Here is a 23,671-nt window from a genome sequence, read left to right on the forward strand (position 1 = left end):
TAGTAACAGAAACTGGATGGTGCAAATTCAGATGTTGATGCAGTGTTTATGAAATATACAGAATCTATTAACTCCTTCAGTTCCATACAATGAGAAGCAGAATTAATTTCACAGCTCTGTAATGCTAATTATTGACACTAACCTTTTCTAATGTACTGAGATCCATAGGATTAAATATATATTCTGAATAATCAGGATGTTGTTCCAATGACACTGGCTTTTGGAATGGTTCTGTCTGTGAAAAATAAAGGAATACTTGTGTCAAGAGACCAGCAGTGAAGCTGCACTCACATACTAGGGGACCATAGAATGGCAGCTCCCTCGTGTTGAAGATTATGGATGTTTGCATATCGCATAGTTAATAAAACAACTGTAACCTTCAGGAGAACATAGACCTACTGTATGATGCCTGTTTCTGGGGCTGGACAGAAAAATACTCATGATTCTTAAAAGTGTTCCCGCTAGGCTGTTTTAGCGGGGTGCCGTGCCCTGCCCGAATTCAAAAGGGCAGATTACGCCCTGCCCTTTTGGCATCGCCCCCCTAAAACAATATGGTGGGTCCTGTCCCCACCCACAGGCCAAGGTGTCCTGCGGGTGGGAAACACAGTTGTGCAGCGATCACCGCCAGTAAATAGATGTCGTGCGGAGGTGCACAGCATCTACTCACAGAGAGAGGAGAGCTTGTGAGCAGCCCAGCTGTCCATAAGTGCTTGGCACACCCCCAAGAGTGATTAAAAGGGGGCACGTCTTAAGGACATGTCCCTTTTCTTGTGGCCACCCCCCCTTTTCAGACGCACACTCATTAGAGTGCCCTTCTAGGTCTGGCGAACCTAGATTGAACACTATATTAGATCATAATTTTGTTGATGCCACAAAACAACAGATAGGACTGGACTCATTTATATAGTGAGGCAGAGCTGTTGCAAGTCATTCTGTGCCTGAGGCCATAACTGAAACACCCTTCTCTTCTATACAAACGAATATACATTTGTATAGTAACAGACAAATATTGTCCCTTTATTCTTTTTTTTAGATCTATCTATGCATTAGAAACCATCATGCCATAATTTTGCAGCATGAAAACTAGCTTTTTTTTAAAAAAAAACAAAAAAAAAAAACAAACAGACAATATATAAATAAAAGTAATAAATAAAAAATTAAAGTAATAAATAAAAAATAAAAACACACACATTTGGCTTCTTTTAAAGCCTACTGGCCAGTAAGCATGTTCCCGATTGGGACAGCCTGGTTATCCTGGTTATACACACACTCCTGCTTTGAAAGGTCTACTTACACAAACCCTATTACTCGAGGGATCCTCATTACACCCCCCCCCTCCCCCCTTCCTTACGCATGGAACAGTTAAACACACTTCCTCCTTTTCATACACCCTAAACTCTTACACACGTGCGGGACAGCCCCATTGTAGATACACAGTTGCTAGGGTCAGCCTTATTTCACATCACTGCTCAGGATAGTGTTGTTGCACACCCCCCTGCTCAGGATAGACGTGTTATAAGGACATTCTCCTCTGAAAAGTCTTATTATTATGGACACCCTGCCCAGGACAGGCTTGTTATAAGGACACACCAGCTCGGAAGAACATAGTTATAAAAATACCCCTGATCAGCACAGCCTCAGTGTTAAGGGCACCAAAAGAAATCTATCCATCTGCCTCAGTGCACAAAAAGCCTAATGATATATATCTATCCAATCAATCATTTGTACCGATTACATCTTCCAGTTGGACTAACTTCTCTCTCACCTTGTAAAATTCTAGTGTCTTGTATGGGAAGGCACAATGGGATATCAGTCCACAAGAGTAACAAAAAGTTACGATCTATTGGGAAGTTCTATCAATTGTATCACTGGGACGTTCCATTAAGTTTAAGCTACAAAACCTTAGACTTACCCCTGGTTGTTTCATCTTCTGTAGTGCAAATTTCAGCAGGTATGAGAGTTGCTCTATGGTCAGCATGGTCATTGCTTTGCTCTGTGTCTCTATGCATTCTGCAACAGTTATTTTCTTAAGAGAGGAAACATATGACAGTGTTGGAATCAGTGCTCTCTCATGCATAGCAACATTCAGAAACACTTCTCACCTGCACCTGATATTTTTCTCAGAAACGAAAAATAGCCAAGAACATAGGATTCATCATTAACAATCACAATTGTTTGTTAACTACACAACTACGAAAAATGTATCAATTAGACTTATGAGACAGCCTTGTATGAAAAATATCACTTTATTAATGTGTCATTTACGTAACATTGCATTGATAACAGGAGAATGTGACCATTAATCTGTACTAGAGTGGCAGGATAAAAAGGTCTAAGCTTGCTCTTCTTTATATATTCATTTAGTGATTTGCACTCTTGCCCCTCTTAACCTTCTATTGCCTCCTATCCCTGCCCATCATCTACCCCTAACAAACTGAGAGGGAAACCCCAAACATTACAGTGGGATGCAATCACAATCTCGGCGGTTGAGATGCCAGCGCTCAGAATAAAGTCGCCGGAATCACGACAGCAGTCAGAATCCTGACTCCAGAATCCCCACTGCCGGCATCCCATCGATAAGTATTAGGGTTAGAGGAAGGGTTAGGTTTAGGGCATAGGGTTAGGCACTAGGGGGAGGGTTAGGATTAGTATACTTACATATTCTTGTCGGCATACTGACTGTCAGGATGCTGCTGCCGGTATTCTGATCGCCAGGATCCCGTACCCAACCCATTACAGTCAGTTCCACCTTTGAATAATGTAATCTGGCTGGTTTCAGAAGGTTTCTGGATATGGTTTATTGTAACAACCATTATTCCATATTGTATAGTTAATAAAATAAATAATGAAAAAAAGATAAGATTCCATGTTGTCACTTTGCTTCTTGGATTATCGCTGAAAGCGAGGACAGGCTATTTTTAGAGAATATTCTGGACAGTGGAAGGCACTGAATTAAATTATACTCTCTGTGTGGATGATAGAGTATGGGACAAGGAAGTGGTAGCACTATTATGTGGAGTAGAGAACACCAGATAAGGATGACTCTCTGGATTAGAGATATTCAACTCTGAACTCCTAAAAAGTGGCTTAATCTTACAATATTAGATGATATTTCAGAAAAAAAAAAATTTAATCTGATGTCAGGATTCATTTTCTTCAAATTAATGAAAAATGAACCAGCTGAATGAGTGCCTTATTACTTGGGCCTCACCTCACACTCAGGACAAAACCAGTCACCCTCAGGTTCAGCGGTCAGTTTCAGACACTTAGCATGATAAACTCTTGGGCAGAGCTCACAGCATAGAACTTGACCTTCCCGGTGACAAACCCAGCAGTAGAAATCATTGCGGCCGTCCTGCGGTACAACATCAACAGGGTCTGTGGTGAGTGGCTGCTTCATATAGTAAAACGGACCATGTCTTAGCTCTGACTGAAATGTAGGCAAGAGAGACAGGATTGGGTTCAAAACACATGTGCATAGACAAGAGACAAAAGCTCAATGTACAGTAAGCAAAAGCATGTGTCACAAGCATCTATAATGTACTATGCAATGCTGACTCAAAGACTCTCTTTTATTTACAAGTAGCCACAAAGTGTCTGCGGTGCTATACAAGAGGTAAACATATAAACAAAAACGAATTACAGAACATAAGTATAGTACACAACAATAACTATAAAAAGAAACTCTGTAGCTAATTTTGTTCAGATTTTTATGAGAAGGCTTCTCAAAGTGCACATATAAATACATACACAAGACATTTTTAAAGCTTGTCATTAAAGGGCAGATTAAATTAAGTGCGGTAGCTGAAGTAACGAGTTCCACACGTTAATTCACAGTGGATCATTTCTTCTCACAGCCAATGCAAGTGTGAGCAGAAATCAGTTACCGTAATTGGCCGGAAAATGTGCAGAACGAGTCTGTATGGGATGGAATCACTCATCACTTTTGCAAAGACAATTTGATCTAGTTTTGTTCAATTTGCCACCAATGTTTTCCTTTGAAATAGTTTTAATTTGTTTCTGTGCATTTCAGACATGACATATATGATCAGGCAGATGTGCTTATGGTCATTGCTAAGGCATAGGAAATCAATATGTATGATTGTTTGCATTAGACACAGTAGTATGAAGAGAGCAGCTTTGTATTGTACCCCAGCAACAACAACAAACAACTATGCAGGGCATCATTCACTAAAGTGCCAAAAGTCATTGGACTGCAGAATGTAAAGGTAATGGTAAATGGTGCCACAGCAAAGTGACAATAGCAAAGTGACCTCTTGGAAATGCTCAGACCTGCATCAGTTATAATTTGACATTTCGAGCGTCAGTTTGAACACCTGCTATACTGTTCATGGCAAGGTGATGTGAATTATCGGAGTTCGCACGGGGCATGATAGTAGGTGCCAGACAGATGGGACATTCCATTTCCAAAGTTGCGCAGACTTTCAACATTCCTTGATCCATGGTGTCATGTAACGGGAATATCTCAAGGAAGGCATTACCACCCATCATGGACATTGCAATGGCTGACGACGGGTTATTAATGATCTTGACCAGCGGTGTCTGGCCAGAATTGGCCGCCGTATCAGACAAGCGACACTGGCTCAAATCACATTCACATTCAATGCAGGAGGTACTAGACCCATATCTAGGTCAGTGCAGTGTTCTTTAAATTCCACTGGATATGTTCTTTAATTGCAAGTATGTTTTTGTTATCCTTGTGATGGTGGCGTAGGTTCGGTTATTATAATTATTTCACTTTGATATATTTTTCATGATGAGTACTTTGCTATTCTGTTTAGATATATGGGATGGTCGTTGTATGCTGCAGCTCCCTGGAGCCCTTCTCTCTCTCCATTGTACTTTGGGTGTGGTGTTACACACTGGTTGTGCACCCACCACATTTATCTGTTGCTATGTATGCCTGGAAGTTTGTTTCTTGGCCTGAAGGCCTGCGGGAGACTATTGTCCTCACTTTAATTTTACTGGTTGCTAAAACTGGTTCTTTTCACTTTTCTGTTTTTTTTTTTATTTCTTCATTGTTTTTATTTTATTTTTCTGTTATGCTCTTGATTCCAGAGTGCACTGGACTGTTTTCATTTTTCTTATTTGATATGATGTTTACTCAAGATATCTATACTCCATTGATTTCATGTATACTGGGGTTTGTATATGCTGGAATCCTCTATGTGACGATTTCTACTCACCTTACGATAGCTACATTATTACTCTATGTACTGACTATATATAATGTGTATGATTTCTTTACTCGTAGTCCTGTCCTGATATGGCGCCTTTAAAAATATGCTCATGGAACGTAGGTGGGATTAATTCGCCTATAAAAAGAAAAAAGATTTTCACTTATATACGGAAGCTTGGGATGGATGTTGTGATTTTACAGGAGACCCACTTATTGCAGGTTGAAGTTCTAAAGTTAAATATTATGGGATATGTTGTTTCATCTTATACTAATTATTCTTCTAAAAAACATGGAGTAGTTGCGCTGGTTAAGAAACAATTGGCACCCCAATTACATTCTTCTCTGGTTGACCCCTTGGGAAGATAGGTTCCTTTTGTAACTTATAAGCACCTAATGCGTACTCCAAACGATTTTTTCAATTGATATTGCCCCCCCCGTTCGTCCTAAATGCCCACCCCCTATTGGTATCCCATAATTGAATTCAGAACTCCAGTTGATGGATGTCTGGAGAACTTTTCATCCAACTGATTGAGAGTTTACGTGCTTATCTGCAGCTCATGCCACTTTATCACATATTGACTACATTTTAATGTCAGAAAAGTTGCTTTCTGGAGTGGAGGAGTCTAGTATTGAAACCATTAGCTTATCCGATCATGCCTTAATTTGGATCTCCCTAGTTCCGAAGACTGATAGTGGTTCATATAGGCCTTGGCGTTTCCCATCTTATTTAGCGAACTCAGGCCCTGATTCAGAGCCGGACGCTCTGACAGAGCGCTTGCTCTGAATCAAGGCCGTCCTTCCTGATTTTAGAGCGGCCTCCTGACCGCTCATATAGCTGTGGGTGACCACCCACAGCTATAGCGAGCGGCCAAAAAGATGGTCGCGATGGTCAAGACCATTGCGACCATGGGGCTTGCGACGAGACCCTTGAGGTAGGGTCTCGTCTGCCGCAAGTCCTGGAGTGCTTTTGGCTCTATCAGAGCCAAAAGCACTCCCACTGACATCACTTGTGACACTGTGATGTCAGTGGGGCCGGCCCCAGATGGTAGGCGTTCCCATGGGAACGCCTCCGTCTAGCCAGCCACGCCCCCGGCATGCCCACCAAAGGGGGCGTGATGTCACTCACCATCGACAGCACGCCCCCTTTGTAGCGAGACTCATAGCGATGGCTTGCCCGTCGCTATCCGGGTCCCGCGCATGCGCACGACGGAGCCGGGTCCGTTGTGCGCATGCGCACTGGCCCAACATCGACCCGCTTGCAAGCGTTCAGCGCTCGCGAGCGGGTCTGAATCAGGCCCTCAGTTTAATTTAGGAATATGCTGAAGGCCCGATGGCATAAGTATACCCAGAATAATGAAGTACATTTAACCTCTCCCTCCTTGTTCTGGCAGATAGCTAAATCTGTCCTAAGAGGAGATATTATTGCATATGTCTCCAAACATTAAAGAGAGATTGTGCCAAGCTATATGTACAGGCCCAATCAGATCTCACGCTTTCTCGCAAGAAATACCAGAAAGCCAAAATTCATTTTGAGGGCGTCTTAGATCAGCTTTATTCTCGCCATACTTTTCGTAAGCAATGTCAATTTTACAAACATGGAAATAAGGCTGGTAGGCTTTTGTCTAATTTATTACGCACTCATACTGCTCCCTCTTCTATTTCGGTCCTTCGCTCCCCTGATGGTGGTCAGGTTCATAAGGGTCAGGATATAGCTGATTTATTAAAAATGTTTTATGCTGACTTGTATTCTACCCCTTCTATAGAATTGGGTCATTAGTCTACTTTTTTGGATTCTATCAATTTTCCCTCCATATCCTCGGAGGCTGCTACTTCTTTGCTGGCTCCTATAACGCCTGAAGGAGGTGGCTGCTGCTATTAAGAAATTGAAGCCACTGAAGGCTCCAGGTCCAGATGGATTTTCTGGGGAATTTTTCTAAATACTTAGTAAAGATATTTGTCCTCCATTAACGCATTTTTTTAATTCTTTTTTATCTGATTAGAATATCCCTCAATACTTTTACTCCGCTGTGTCACGACCAGGGTTTCCCGGCATGGTGGTAGACGGGTATTACCTGTGAGGTCACTGTGGCGGGGGGCGTCTGGCGGTGGTGCTGGTGTGTGGTGAGGGGCATTGGCTGTGCGTGGCTCTGCGCGGGCATGCTGTCACGTTGCGCTGGTGAGGCCTGGCAGTGCTTCCGTTCTGTTTGGCATGGGTGCCGCCATCTTGCCTCCAGGCATGTGATTTGCTCGCCCAATCCTGGTTTGTCACATGCTCTCTCTGGCCAGTCACGGCACAGCACTTGGTATTTAGGGAGGTTCAGAACCTCACTTCATTGCCAGTGCAACGTGTTTCTCAGCATAGCTGAGAGAGAGTTCCCTGTGCTCACTACCTGTTACCTGTGAAACACTACCTGCCTGCTTGTCTGCTCCAAGCCCGCTGGACTACCCTGCATCCTCCATTACCTTCCCCTTACCTGAGTACCTGAGTCCTGCTGTTCACCCTACACCTTGCCTCCACTGACACTCTGCTGGATATTTCTTCCTCAGTCTGCATTCTTCATTAATCAGTCACCACCTGGACATTCCCCTTGTCTGCCACTACCTGGACATTTTCTATTAACCAGTCACTACCTGGACATTTTCCATTGGCTGTCACTAACTGGACTTTTTCCTATTTGCCTCACTACAGCTCCCAAGTGCACTTTAGTGCTATACCCGGACTTTCTGTTTTACCACATTCATGTCTGTTAAGCCACTCATTAAAAACTCCACATTTACTTTTAAACCTGCTTCAGTGTCTGCTCCTATTACCACCCCGGGTCCACAACAAAACCAGAACCTCACACGCTGTGATTAAGATATTACCAAAACCAGATCGTGATCCTGAAGTTATTTATGAAGATTATTTCAGACCGACTAAAATACTAACTTCTATTATAGCTCCAGATCAAACTGGGTTTATTTGGGGTAGACATTCCACGGTTAATATAAGAAAGGTGATCTCGGTGATTCAGGCATCAGCCTTTTCTTCTGCCCCTCCTCCACAGGTCATTATTTCTATGACTACTGAGGCGGCTTTCGAGCCGGTCACTTGGGATCATCTCTACACCACCCTGCTCAAATTTTGGCTACTTATCTTCTCCATTTCAGGTTTGCTGAGGTACGCGTCAAGGGTGCCCCATGTCCCCTCTATTATTTGCAGTGGCATTAGAACCACTGGCTGCAGCCCTTCGTTCATTGGTTGATGTTACTGGTATCTTTATTGGGCAGACAGAGCTTAAACTCTCGCTCTTTGCGGACGACATGTTGGTGTTTGCCTCGAATCCGACATGCTCTATACCTGCCATCATAGCATTACTGTCCAAATTCGGTTCCTTTGCGGGCTATAAAATTAACTTGCTTAAGTCTGAACTACTACCTTTGGGTGGTATCACCAATGAGGACTTGAAGGACCCAGCTTATGGTCATTTTCGCATTACCACTTCCAGTTTTAAATACCTTGGTTTAACCATCCCCTTAGTGTTATCCTCCCTTTATACCCTGAATTTCACCCCGGTATTAACTCAGGTGGCTAAATTGCTGGAGGCCTGGAAGCTTCTACCTTTGTCTCTGCTAGGTCGCCTAGCTTTAATTAAAAGTGTGGCTTTTCCCAAACTTTCCTATCCCATCCAACTGCTTTCTATTTCCCTTTCACTCTTAAAATATAAAATTTTGTACCAAAATCTTTGCAGAATTTTTATGGAAGGCCAAACGTCCGAGGATAGCTGCCTCCAAATTGCAGTTGCCCAGGGAAAAGGGTGGATTGGGTTTACCGAACATAAATATGTTCTATAAGGCGATTTTTTTTAAGATCCATTAGTGATTTGCTATTGTCTAGGGAAGTTCACACGCACGCTCCTTCTAAATCAACATTTGCCCCTTATTCTGCAGCAGCTTTGCGCCATATGCCCAAGAGACTCATGACCAGTCATATTTATAACAATATTCTGTTCTATGATACCTATTTGGCATGGAAAACTATCTGCTCTAAATTATCTAGGCCTTACACAGCTTCTAATTTTATCTCCTTTTGGGGTAATCCACTTTTTCCTCCTGGTCTTGAAAATCCTTTTTTTCTGCACTGGAGAGATAGAGGTATCTCTAAAATCAAGGACGTGTTTGACCCGGGGGGCGTTGTTCTTCCATTCACTGCATTACATGACAGCTATCAAATCCCACATAGACAGTGTTTTATGTATTTGCATGCTACCCACTATGCTAGATCAATATTAAACCAATTACATAAGCTAGATTCTCCAGATCCTATTCATTCGTTGTTAGCGTTTATTGTATTACTTCCATATAAAACAAAATACTTGTGTTCAGACATACACCTTCTCGGATATGGAGACAAACAGTGGCGTCATTAGTGATATTCCTTCCATTGAATCCTCTGATTGTCTCTTGCCTCATTATGATTCTGTGTAGAGAGATCTACGTTGCTCCTGGTTACAGCAAGCTCATATATAAACCATTCACCATGTTTATATCTCTCAAGCTCGTACACGACATATGGTTTTAGAGGAGTCGGGTGACTGCTTGAATTGCAAGTGCCCTAATGCGACTTTCTATCATACTTTTTGGCAATGTCCCAAGATTCAAAAGTTTTGGGGCAAAGTAATCAATTATATTAATTCTATTTTTCACTGTCATTTTTCAATGGATCCCGCTGTTTTACTCTGTGCTGACTTTTCTAAATGGCAATTAGGGATGCATGAAAAATCATTTATACTGTTATTGACTATTATTGTTACAATTGGCAAAAAAGTTATTTTGTGTAACTTGACATCCTCTACGCCTCCTTTCTTGGGCACAGTTAAATCATTATTTTGACAGGCAAGCCTCGTTTCCGGCAGTTGAAGAGGGTGTAGCTTCTTTTTATAAAAAATGGGGCCCTTTTGTAGACTCACACGACTCTTCTACAAAAACGAACATATTGAAAGTATTCGAATCAACCTCTTGGTTCCTGACTCGTAATCTGATTTAGTTGAGTGTCACTTCTGTATGGTGGATTGAAGCCTATTGGATACCCTTCTTGAAAATATTTGTACTTTTATTTGTTTGGAATTTTATTTTCGGTGCACTCTGATCTCATTGAATTTTTCTTTGAGTTGTTGATTATTTAATATTTTCATTTTTTATTTTTATTATTTATAGAATTTCTTTCCTTGATATTGTCTAATTGTGTATATGATCTTTGTTTCTCTTCTCTACTTCTACTATGTCTACTGCATATTGCAAGGAATTAATGTGCTCTGTAATCCAGATTTATTGATTCAATGTAATATGCATCTCGATGTTTTTGTATTGTTCTATAATTATTTCTTGAAAATAATAATAAAAAGATTTTTGAAAAAAAAAAAAAAATTCCACTGGATATGGGAACAGAAGACCCACCAGAGTCCACCTGTTAACACAACGACACCGGACACAGCTTCTTACCTGTGCTTGTGATGTTGCTAACTGGATCCAGGAGGGCAGGCAACATGTGGCGTGGTCCGATGACTCACGGTTCCATTTATTTTGGACTGATGGTAGGGTTCGGGTGTAGTGCAGACGCCATGAGGCCATGGACCCCAGTCATCAACAAGATACAGTGTAGGCTGGTGGTTCCATAATTGTGTGGGGTGTGTTCACGTGGCATTGGTGGGGCCCGCTGGTCTGCCTGAACATGTCATTGACCAGTAACCGCTACAGTGCATTGCTTGACAATCATTTGTAGCCCTTCATGGACTTAATGTATCCCCACAATGAGGTAATATTCCAGCAGGATAAAGCACAGTGTCATCAGTCCAAAAATGTCCACAAATTGTTTAAGGAGCATTCTGGAGAGTTCTGAGGAATGGTGTGGCTACCACGTTCACCCGATTTGAACCCAATCGAGCATTTATGGGACATGATGGAGAGGTCCATTCGTACCCAAGATCCTGTACCTACAAAATATCAGAGAGCTTTGGGAAGCTATCCAGACGGCACGGATCAACACCTCTCCAGAGGTCTTCCGTCCACTTGTGGAATCGATGCCAAGTTGAGCGGCTGCACTTTGCCTAGCTAAAGGGGATCCTACATGATATTAGGCATCTATCCCATGACTTCTGACACTTTAGTGTAAATACAAAGGTAAAATGCACAGTGAATCAAGTTGGTGGCATAGTGGCTTGCATTGCTCCCTCATAGCACTAGGGGCATGACTTTGATTTTTAACCAGGGAACTATTTATGTGGAAATTGTATGTTATCCTCAAGCTTCAGTGGGTTTCTTCCAGGAACCATGTTTCACCCTGACAAGCCAGGAACATGTTAGTTGGTTAACTGGATGCTGATTAAAATATACTCAAGGGTGCCCTAGTATATGTGTTTGATAAGGAATTAGGACTGATCTCCAATAAGTTACAGTTATCTGAAGATGGAACACCCCTCCAATATATCAAGCGTTAGTGATCTCACAGTCATATAACACACTACTAAATAAATATCCATCATCTCTGACATTTATGACAGACTCTGGGCTTGATTCAGCAGTGCACGCAAGTGTGCAGAATGGGTCCTGCTCAATCGCATGCAAGCCCTTGAATGCCTCTGCCTGATTGACAGACACAGGCATTTAAGGGGCAGTGCGGGGGTAGGTGTAGCCAGTGTTCACGGAAACAGGGGTGTGTCCACCCAGTTTTACGGGAGTGGCCAGCCCAGCCTGAATAAGCTGTCCACCATCTTCTGGGCTCGCAAGCCGGCCAGCCTTAGTAAGCTGTCCACCATCGCGACCATGAACCACCGATGGTCACAATGGTGATCCCAGCCTGCAACCTCCGTCGCAGTGTTGGGATCGCAAATGCAGCAGGGGGTGTCATACACCTATTACTGCATTTGCATTATTGCAAGGCTTGCAATTGCAAAGCTGCCTGCATGCAGCTTTGCAATTGTTATCCTTGCTGAATCACCCCCTCTCTCTTTAAATGATCTGTGTTGGGCAGCTTGTGGTTTCAATGACCTCCGTGTTAGAGAGCGAAGGAATAGCAATGCAAAAATATGCTATAATTAAAATAAATTGATAAAGAGAGACTCTTGTACTGTGACTGTTAAGAATAACCCATCAGTTAATTCAGCAACTGGCAAATTTGACACTACCTTTTATGTACTCTATGGCGCAAAACACGGTTTATTATGAATAGCAACAGTTCCATCAGGTGTGAAACTGAATTATAAGTAGCTAAACTAAAGTAAAATGTATGCACAGACAGTCTCTGCCATTGGCTGTGTGAGGCGGAGGCGCATATCATGTTGTTACATGTCCGCTCTGAAGGGTGGTATTACCTTCTTCATACAAACATATTAAATTTTAACACTTTATGGTCCCAATACAATCATCACCAGTAGGTGTACATTTTAATTGCTGTAATATTCTAAAACTATATGAAACAACAACAACAACAACAACAACAACAACAGGCTGGTATTCTATATACTGTTAGTGTAACAATCACAGATTGGATTTGCAGGCAGTGCAGCCATTTCCACCACAGGAGAAACAAAGTGAATGCAACAGATTTAGCCAATGAACGGTACAATCATCCATTACAGCCAGTAAGGACCAGTGAAGATGATTTTAACAAGATTTAGGAAACAAAGCATAGTTAATAATATTCATGTTTCAGAGTTAGATAACCAATGCAATGCCAACCTTGCTATATCGAGAGTGGAGCTTCTTTCATGTAAGTTACATTTTTGAGAAGACATGCCATGTGATTCTGTTGCATCAAAATTTACCTAGATGGTGTATAACAAGGTAATGTCTTTCAAGGTATGGATTCATGCAGCTATACACTTCAGTGCATACAAAATAGAGTAGAATGGGGGAAAAAAACACATTTAAAAAGTTTCTTTGATTGACGCTTGGTAGAAGACACCAGATGATCTGGCACCAGCATTAGCAAATGCTGTGGCTTTCACACATAACAGAAGTGTACTGACAATGGACCACTGGCTAAATTACACACAGCAAAAAAGGTTTGCGTCACTAGAAACAGACTTTTGATGAACAGGAGGTGATCAAAGCCGACACAATGACTTACTTGCAGTAAACGGCCAAGTGCAATAGCAATTGCTTAAAGATAAATATTATACAATTTGTAGCAACTTGTCATGAATGGGACTTGGCAGCTAAGTACCCTACTGATTCCACTCCTATCTGTAACAAACAAGGTGCAACTGCAATGGCTGACGCAACACCCAAATGGGAGAACCAGGATAATACAAACACTGCATGAGTCCAGGCATTCATCATGCTGGGAATCAACAGTGGACAAGTGGTGGCAAAGTAATAGTGTGAGTTGTCACAACTTGGGTCTTTTGATACTAAAAGAACAGTGTTTAAAATCACTCCGAGTATGGTTGCAAATCAGGTGAATCTTTCATGACCGTAGCACACCAGAAAGGCTTTTGTACAAGGTACCCCTATGCCACTAGTCTTAAATTGGTTCTAGGAACGCAATAGTGATTCCCCAATCAGTAGATCTCATCCAATCCAGCATCTGTGAGGTGAGAGGGGACAAGCCATTGAGAGGCAACAACTACGGAATCCAATGGAATAGATAAGCACTAGCAACAACGTGCTGCACTTCCTACACCGCTTTGAGGGTCTGATTCAGAGCCGGACGCTCTAACAAGAGCGCTCACTCTGAATCAGGGCCCTCTTACCTAAAATTGGAGCAGCCTCCTGGCCACTCGCATAGCTGTGGGTGACCACCCACAGCTTACGCGAGCGGCCAAAAAGATGGTTGCAATGGTCAAGACCATCGGGCTTGCGACAAGACCCTGCGGTAGGGTCTCGCTGCCGCAAGCCCAGGAGTGCTTTTGGCTCTATCAGAGCCAAAAGCACTCCCATCACTAGTGATGTCAGTGGGGCCGGCCCCAGACGGTAGGCGTTCCCATGGGAACGCCTCCGTCTGGGCAGCAACGCCCCTGGCACGCCCACCAAAGGGGGCGTGCTGTCACTCACCATCGACAGCACGCCCCCTGTGGTGCGAGACCCATGCGCACTAGGGGACCATCGCTCACGAGAGGGTCTGAATCAGGCCCTGAGTTCATGTTGTGACAAATATTAACTGTTCTCTGGCAGAATACGGATTGTTCTCTGGCAGAATGGTCAAGCAACTCACTGTTATATGTACCTAGTAAAATGGCATTAGCATATAGTTCTGCTAACATACATGGGTTTTTCTCCAGCAGCTCAATAAACATGCCGTTCGCGCCCTGGTTGTACACAGCACAATATGTGGCTGATCTCAGCAGATACACAGAACAGTCAGGGATGTAATGTATTACCACATAATGGACATTCCCCATACCTGGTCTTTATTGTGACTGTTTAACATCCCTGGTTTCTTTTTCTTTTTACTTGGACTGGTAGAGGAATCTTGAGGTGAGTGCCCATTGGATGAATGCTGAGGACTGGGAAACTTCCTTTTCTGTCCTGCACGCTCAGCAGAGCTAGGGTCTAAAATAGAACAAAAAAATATATTTTATAGTAGCCGTCAAAAGTTTCTGATTACCAAGGTTGAACATAGATTTTGAAGGTTAGTTTCCTGAAAATTTGGTGTTATGTACAAGTTAAGGTGCATACACACAACGATTTTTTGAACGATTATCGATAACGATATCGTTTATCGTTCAAACAACCGTTCACTTTCTGAGTAAAGCAGCATACACACCCAACGATTTTTTTGAACGTTTAACGTTAAACTATATCGTTTAACGATGATCGTTTGAAAAAATCTCTCACTTTTTGAGTCAAACGATGAACGATTATCGTTCATGCGCATTCGTGTTTGAAGTTTAGTCAGACTGACCAACCCAACGATTTTCAGTAAGGGAATATGCAAAAATCGTTTGTAGTTCAAAAAAATCTTCATTACATTTAGTAAATGAACGATTTTAGTAAACTATTTTCGTTCATTTTTCCCTTGAAAAAATGAACGTAAAACGTTTACTAAAATCGTTAATTTACTAAATCGTTGTGTGTGTATGCAGCTTTAATATTTATTGATGAGAAACAGACTTAAATTGGAATATGTGCAGTCAGTTGGTATGGATTCCAGCATTTTTACAATAAATGAAGACACAGAAGAATGTGTAGATTTGCTGTTGTTTTTCCCTTCAGGCAACACAACACAACACACCAGCTTGCTTTTACTTGTCCTTTGCAGTTGACCTCAGGATTAGAAAGGAAGTCAGGGTTCATGATTCACATTCAACAACAGACTGTGGGCCTGATTCACTGATTCAGAGGTGTACGTAATGTCGATACTGCACACAAGCGGCAGATGTTGTTTTCAGTCTCCATATGTGTGTCCAAGTCGCACTTTGCATATGTCCCGATGGTTACCACTCTACGATGTACGCAGAGAGATGCAATTATGGTGGCAGTTTGATGGAGATAATAAGGGGGTGGCTAGCCAGATGTGGGCACGTCCCAGTCAGTGACTGCGTCCAAAGACGTAGTTACAGTAACACTGGTGACCATGTTCAGATGCCGAAATTGCACCTGCCATAGGGTAGATGCAACCTTTGATGTTGCGACCGGAGGTGCCTCTTAGTACGTGTGGCGATGGAATACCGCCACAGCCAGTGGGCATCTCAGTAGGCTAAAATTTGGTCGTGGCATTGGCAAAAAGATGCAGACGCAGTTGCGTACAAAGTCACAGTAGCGGCTGCAACTGCCTAGTCTATGCTGAAAAGACAGACTTTTTTTTTATCTGGTCTGATATTGCGAAAACTATAGAAAATGTATACTATAAACTATAATACAAAGGAAGGATTTTACAGGCTCTGTTCTTGGATCTCTGCATTTACCATTGTACACCTCTTGTCTTGGGGAGCTATCTGCCCAGTACCACCTCTCCCAAGAGTACTATCTTGTGTAACCAACTGTCTCTCTGCTATCTCCACATTGATGTCCCTAGCTAAGGCTCAACAGACCTAAAACAGAGTTTATCATCTTCACTCCTACCAGAATAGCCACCTCCCCTCAAATCATCTCCCTCACCATCGATAACACCAGTTTCCTGCATCTTCCATACCACTATGCAAATCCTTACACTGGTCCCCCATGTCCACCAGAATCCAATTATTCACCCTTACCGACAAATCCCTCAATAGCACCACCCCACCATAAATCTCATATCAAAATGATCTCCCTCTAGCTCCCTTCAATCCAGATCTGTACCTTACATATTCTCTGGTAACCACCCCTCAGTCCAACATACAAGACATCTCTTGTGCCACTGCTCACTTATGGAATTCCTTACCATCTTACCATGCCCAGGGCCTGATTCTGAGTTGGAAGCAGATGTGTCTTTTGTCGCAGCTGTATCCTATGCGGTGGCAGATTTTCTTCATACTGAGACACACACTTGCAGCATCTTGCTACAGTGCAAATCCGTCCCTGTGCATATTTAGACGCACCATTGGTGTACAATTAGTCGCACCATCGAAACTTGCACCAGTCCTATGGCAGGTGCAGTTTCTCTGTCTGAACGTGGCCTGTGTGAGTGTCAGTGCCTCTTTGGACGCAGACGCTTTCAGCTACATGACATGTCTGCTTGAGATATAGTTTATATCCTGGCTGTCAGGATGCCGGCCGCAGGAATCCCGACGCCAGTCAGAATCCAGACTGCCGGCATCCCAACAGCAAGTATTGGGGTTATGAGCAGAGTTTGGGTTAGGTGTTAGGCACTAAGGTGGGATTAGGGTTAGGCACTAGGAAAGGGTTAGGGTTAGGTTGCGGGCGGGAAGAAGTTAGATTTAGGCTGAGGGAAGGGAGGTTTAAATTTAGGGGTAGGCTTACAGGTGTGTATATCTGTCGAGATGCCGGCATCTGTATTCTCACCGCTGGCATCCCATATTCAACCAGTCTGCTTCACCATGCCGTTACCTCCCAGGAATGTCCACTGAAAGCCACAGCTCTTACATCCAAATCTGTGCTGCGTCTCCGTGCGGTAACAATCGGGGAGCATGTGTTGTGCGACTCAGACACATGTGCAGACATATATCTGTGTGCACCTCTGAATCAGGGTCCCAATCTCCCACTGCCTTTAAATATTTAAACACTCTGAAAAACCCATCTATTTATTACAGCCCATTCAGCTTCGACCGAATGCTAGCCACACAAATGTGCCCTCGCAACCGCTATAATCTTCACTCTAAACATTACTCGTTTCAGCTGTGTCCTCTTATAAATGAAGCTCTTTCATTAGCAGGGTCCTCCCTATCCTTTATTTTAATTTCTACATTAGTCTGCCTTGCCTGTCCTGTTCTTCCCTATAGTCTGGCGCTGTAGAGCAATAATAATAGCTTTAGTCCAAACCGAAAGAAGATCATAATATGTTTGGGCCCACAATAACAGGTCATCCTGATCAAGCTCAGATCACAACCATCCAACTAAATGTTACAGCAGTAATTGCTTTTCATAGGATCTGATTTTACAAAACAATTAGTCCACCCACTGCTTCTAGGTCAATCCCCTAGTTGTTCTCTAAAGTTGACTTTCACACATGAATAACTCTGACGGGACTTTCTGCAACAGGATAATTATTATACTTCCATCTCTTAATATTTAAGTGTAAATATAAATTAGGGTTAACATACCATTTAAAGTACGTTGCAAGAGCCCCTGTGAAATCAAAGAATAGGGTAAACTGATGAAAATAAAAAAACTCTACATTAACAGAAGCATTACGAAAAATATTATATACAATGGTCACCATGTGCTCCAAAATTAAAATCAGATAAATGGATTTAAGATAATTACAAAAATCATGTTTTGGTTTTCATCTATTAGGGGACACTGCTACCATGGGAGATCCCAAAGCTGGCCCTAGGAGACGGTTCGCTAGGTGATTTTTATTCAAAACTAGCATTTTAAGATGCAACAACATTAAAATGGTAAAATCTGGAAAAAAGCATGTATAGAGGACCTGATGTCTCCCCAAAATAGCTGCTCAGCTACGGTCCTAAGTCGCACCACATAGGTTATCACTCACTGATGTAGTAAAGTTGAAGATGTGTGCCTATAATCCCTCTGGATAGATTTTGTTGCTGACCAATCTCCCTTATGTGCATCATAAAGAGCTAGTACAGTATCTGCCCTCTATAAATAAGAACTTCTATTCAAATTAGATTTGTTGATTATCCACAAACAGCTTTTAGCACTTCATACTCATTTACTCCACTGGACATTACTAGGTCTTCGCTCATGCACTGTTCATTTATTAACCCTATCACTTATTACTTCAGTTTATCTAGTCTTACCTCATCATGCAAGTTCTTTTACCTTTATTGTCATCACCCTACCCTGCACTGTTCCTTCACTGCTCTCACTATCCATTACACTTATTCCTCTCTCTCCTAACCTTTCCTCCCTCTGTTTTTTTAGTCTTCTCCATCTCACTTTTGTTACCAATCACCCCATCTGTCCCTCCATAACATTCCTCTGTCCTATCTCCAACCCTCTCCCTTAACCAACCCCAAACATTCACAACATACCAGTAACCCGTCCAAACCTCGCTGACCTCTATTCTCATCATTCCCCTCTCATGTACTCTCTGGAATGCCAGGTCAGTCTGCAATAAACTGAAATCCATGACATTCATCTCTAACTCTATGCTAACCCTGACACATGGCTATCTGCTACCAACACTGCCTATACAGCTGCTCACTCCTATGGGGGCCTATCCCTCTCCTTCACCCACATCTCTAGAGCCAATGGCCAACAAGACAGCATCAGGGTCCAACTATTCCCCTGCTGCCCCTTTTGGCTCAAGCCTCCTGAACCCTCTTCTCTGTCCACTCCATCTTCCTTCTAAATCATCACTATCTATCATCTTCACTGGCTCAGTCTGCATGACATGTTTGACTTTACATCCGTTTCTCCTCCACTTTGAATGGTCTTCTCTGCCCATCACCAAATTCTACTGAGCTGGCCAGGCCATTTCCCTTTACTGGAGAAATATTTGTGGGTTAGCTGCTCTTCCTAATGTATTGATGAAGAATGCCACAGTGTGTGTGTGTGTGTGTTTTTCCAACTCCACTAAATATAATAGTGGGCTTTTTATGTATGCACCCAACCTCTCCCAATCTTGCCTCCTCCAAGAAGAGGTACTTTCTCATCCTGGAAGCTACTAAATCTATCAATCACACCCTTATCTTGCCTAGATTTTTGTAACATACTCCTAATTGGCCTACTGAACTCCTACCTCGCCTCTCTTCAGTCCATCCTCAACACCGTTGTCCGCCTCATCTTCAAGTCTCGCTACTCCATCTCTCCAGTGGCTCCCTGGCCTACAGAAAATTAAACACCTGTAACTCACCTCCAAAAGGCCTCAACAATTGTTCTCCTTCCTACCATCCCAGCATAATTTGCACTCACACTCCCTTGTGATCTTTGACTGTCACTTCATCTCTTCCTTGATCACCAATTCCAAACATTTTATTGTATGTTGTATCTATTCAAATTAGATTTATTGATTATCCACAAACAGCTCTCAATATTAATTTCCATTAAATCATACCACCCCAACCTAACTTTCCAGCTTCTGCATACCAAAACTCTGTTCCCTTCTTGATCTTTTTGTCCACCCTTACCACCTCTAGAATGTAACTTCTCTCCAGCAGGGTGCGCACTACTCTTCTACATATTTCATGTTATTTGTGGGTTATAATTATATTAGTATGTTAATATGTAAATTAATCTAACTATCTAAGTTTTGTTGTAGGCTTATGGTATATAGGAATTTCAGGTTCAAGATGGGTTGATCGGTCTTGTCCAAATTTTCAACTGAAAATGAAACTTAAAAAACAAAATCTAGGCCTTCTGATTTTTCTAGGAACCCTGATGGCGGCAGTGACAAAATGGCCTCTCTGACCACCAATCATTTGGTAATTTCCCTGGGAAAACAGCTTGGAGTCCAAATTCATGAGATAAAACACATAATGCTGCTTACTCATAAGAGGGCTTGCAGGCAGGTGCTTGGCTGTTTATGCTGGTCTATCCCTCAACTGTCCCATAGATGTAGAGCTCTTAAGCTTGACAAGGAAGTGAAAGGAGCAAAATGTCAGTCCTCTATATCTGTATTGACTAGAAGAAAATAGCTTTTTCCTCTGGTCACTTGACAGATTATTTCTGTCAAGTTCCGGTTTACAAAGCACATTGACCTCAAAAAACAAGGTTCAAAGTGTCTTTTTGGATTTCACAGACAAAGTGAGCTGTTTGGACAAAGATTGTAGATCCAATAAGTCCAACATCCAGAGCTGCCTCATCAATTTATCTGATGCTTTCTTTACATTCAAATGTAATATCTCCAATCTACGTCAGATTGTAACTTCACAATAACCTGCTTTTGGACAACACAATAAAATGAGCCTTATAGCAGCACCCACTGCCACATAAATGGATCTTAAAACACCCTCACACGTATGGTCCCTGCCATCCTTGATAGAAGCGGCATTCAGAATGAATATGGTGTACATTTTAGATAGGCAGAAAATCACAGCCTGCAAACAGAAAAGAAAAAAATATCTACTTCTACTGAGATTTGTTAAAATTGGTTTAGACAAAGCCTCCCCTAATAGTGCGGGGAAAAAGTGGGAAGGATAGAAGAGAAACAATTTTTATTTTTTTTATTTAAATAAGGAAACATCAGAAACTTTGCAACCATCTGTGTCACGTATGTTAAGGTGCCGATTCGCTGCAATAACAAAATCAACTCTATGTCCTCTAAAGCACTCTTTCATACCCAGACATGTCCTTAAATTCTTGCGCCAGACCAACTACTGATATTTCTGAACACTTAACCAGATTGAGCATCCTTTGGCTAACAATGGATTGAGCCAGTTATCTTGCTCAGGCAGGCTCGGTCATTCCAGGTGAGCCCCTCCCAGATTTACGGTCTTCTATTTCACAAAATGCACATAAGTCACTGGTTCCTGTCACTTGGCGACTTCATCTGGCACCTGGAAGAGGTAAAATAAACTATGGACTCCACCCCTCTGGACTTATGCTGGGTGCACACGGAACGATCTGTACCACCAACAACTTGAAATATATCTTTCAGTGAAGTCATCCTGCCACATATCTGAACAGGCAAAGTTGACAATATAGTCCAGATTGGCCTGCATGTACGGACGATCATAGATATCGTTAATGCGGGAACACACATCGTTGGTCGTTTACTGCATAAAAATGAACAATAACGTTATCGTTCATAGATATCGTACCATGTGTACCCAGCATTATGTTTTGAACCAGTCCATTTATTCGGCATGGCAGTATAGAGACAGGAGTGAAAATTAAAGTTATACGTCTGGTACAGCTAAATGGGGGAATATGTAATATGACTCAGTGAAAAGAAGGAAAAAGAGCACAATTAAATTGATAAATAGGCAGATGTTCTCCATGTAGTAACACTGCAAGAGCAATCTCCTGTACACTACAACTTTCACAAAGTACTCAGCACAAAGGATTCACAGAGAGGACTACAAATCCAGAAAAGGAGAGGACTCTCAGAAGTGCACTGTGCACCACTAGCTACAGAATGTGAGAGCCATTTTACTCTGTGGAAGGACAGTCAGTGACAGTAGATTCTGACTGGCTTTTTTTCTCTGAGGTGAAGTGTGCCTAGGAGGTGGTGGCATGAGCTGGGGTTTATCCCTTCCCCAAGCCAAGTCAAGAGAGGGTTTCCCATCCCTAGTACAGGTTCCCAGATATACCCCTCTGCCCCTAGCAGAAACAGTCCTTCGAATAGGGGTTCATGTCTGAACTACACTGGTCCTAGTTGTCCAAAAGCAAAAGAAACAGAAGGAAATTGTCCTCCATAAAATCCTATAGGGAGGAGCATATCTCCATACCTACCCGTGGCTCCAAAAGCCATACACCATCTAGAAAATGGCACCACTCAGCTCTACTCAAACCAGAACAAATAATACATAGATATAGGTAGCGCATTTGTTTATCACCATTAATTTTTGCTTTTCTTCTTCCTTACTCATATTACCCTTTTCTACATTAGTCAAATCAGGACAACCCTTCCGAATAAAACAACCCCTCTGAAACAAGAGATGGTAGAGAGGCAATATGGCATCGCTCCATCCGTGATAAAGAAGCACACTAATGTGCGAATGTACATTATAAGCTGCAGCAGCTACACAAGAAAAGTAAAATTAAAAGCTAAGATACAGGAAAAAAATATCTTTAAGTTAGCTGCCATAGGCATCCCTGTACCAAGACACGCTACTTTAAAACTAGTGAGCCATTTGTAGGGGGCTATGGATGGGAGGTCCTTCAGAAGTTGTGTCGTTAATTCCTAATTGTCCAGCTCTTGCACCAGCCACTATACTCCATGGTAGAAGTGTCCCTCAATAGGAGAAGAAATTGTTCATAGCAATACATTTTTTATGAAGTTTCTTAGTATAGGAAAAAAAAAACAATTCTTACAAATTGTAACTTTTTTTTTTCAAAAAAGTAAATTGGTTGATAATAACACAAGAGAAAGTCCAGGCAGATAAAGAGAAAGGGAAGTTAAATATATGTATTTATAATGCTTTGACAGGTTAGCTGTGAGTAAGAGGCCCATTAGAATAAACATTAGTACAAATAGATAGATTTTCTTACAACACTTAATTCCTTGTTTCTGTACTCACACGCATACAAGTACATAGAAAAAAAGAGCTGTGCCTAAAACATTTACAGTGTTGAAATGGTTTAATACACAGTTTACAGACAGACACATTGACCAAATAAGGTCAATGTGTTTTTTCTCAGACTAGGAACAGCAGAAAAGCAGCATGTTAGCCACTGTAAAAACAGGAAATAATAAAATACCACCCATTATTTGCTCACCAAATAGAAGTTATTAGCAATTTTTCCAGACTGCCTAGGTCTTCTAGTTACTGGTATAAAAAAAAACAAAAAACCTTGTAATGTATACATTGCAACGTAAATCACACACATCGCAAGCTGGTATAGAATTCTGTTGGATAAAGGAGTTATTGATCCTTACACAGTGCTCATGAAGAGTGCAGCACACAAGTAACCGTGAAAAGAATTCTGCAAAAAACAAGCGGCATGGCATAGGAATGAATAGATCTGTATACAGGTGCTCTATGGAGCCCCGAAAGTACAGTTGGCTACAACTGTACATACAGTACATAGTGGCAGCTATAAGTGGCCGACTGCATTTTCATCTAGGAACTATTGCCATCACAATAATTTAAAAAGTTCTATGAAACACCATATCTGATACAGTTTAAGGACAAAATTGTCCAGAAGTCACAAAAATCGGTTGATGCCTTTAGTACATAAAACAGAGGGTGAGGTGGGAGGAAGACCTAACAAAAAGACTGACATCTTGCCAGTTTTTAACATCGAGAAACATGCTTATGC

The 23,671-nt window shown here is 42.0% G+C and overlaps 1 protein-coding gene across 10 annotated transcripts in view; it reads right to left on the reverse strand.

Moving 5' to 3' along the window:
- ZMYND8 (zinc finger MYND-type containing 8) overlaps positions 1-23,671 on the reverse strand; it is a 112,463-nt gene that overhangs the window by 49,401 nt on the left and 39,391 nt on the right. For all 10 annotated transcript variants that reach the window (XM_088472150.1, XM_088472151.1, XM_088472153.1 and 7 more), the window contains 4 exons: positions 14,583-14,731; positions 3,212-3,430; positions 1,913-2,026; positions 143-235 (listed from right to left, as the gene is read on the reverse strand). In XM_088472150.1, coding sequence (XP_088328276.1) covers positions 143-235; positions 1,913-2,026; positions 3,212-3,430; positions 14,583-14,731 — 575 coding nt within the window. The remainder of the gene's footprint in view (positions 1-142; positions 236-1,912; positions 2,027-3,211; positions 3,431-14,582; positions 14,732-23,671) is intronic.

Source organism: Taudactylus pleione, unplaced genomic scaffold, assembly GCF_031769625.1.
Source record: "Taudactylus pleione unplaced genomic scaffold, aTauple2 ptg000121l, whole genome shotgun sequence".
Lineage (NCBI taxonomy): Eukaryota > Metazoa > Chordata > Amphibia > Anura > Myobatrachidae > Taudactylus > Taudactylus pleione.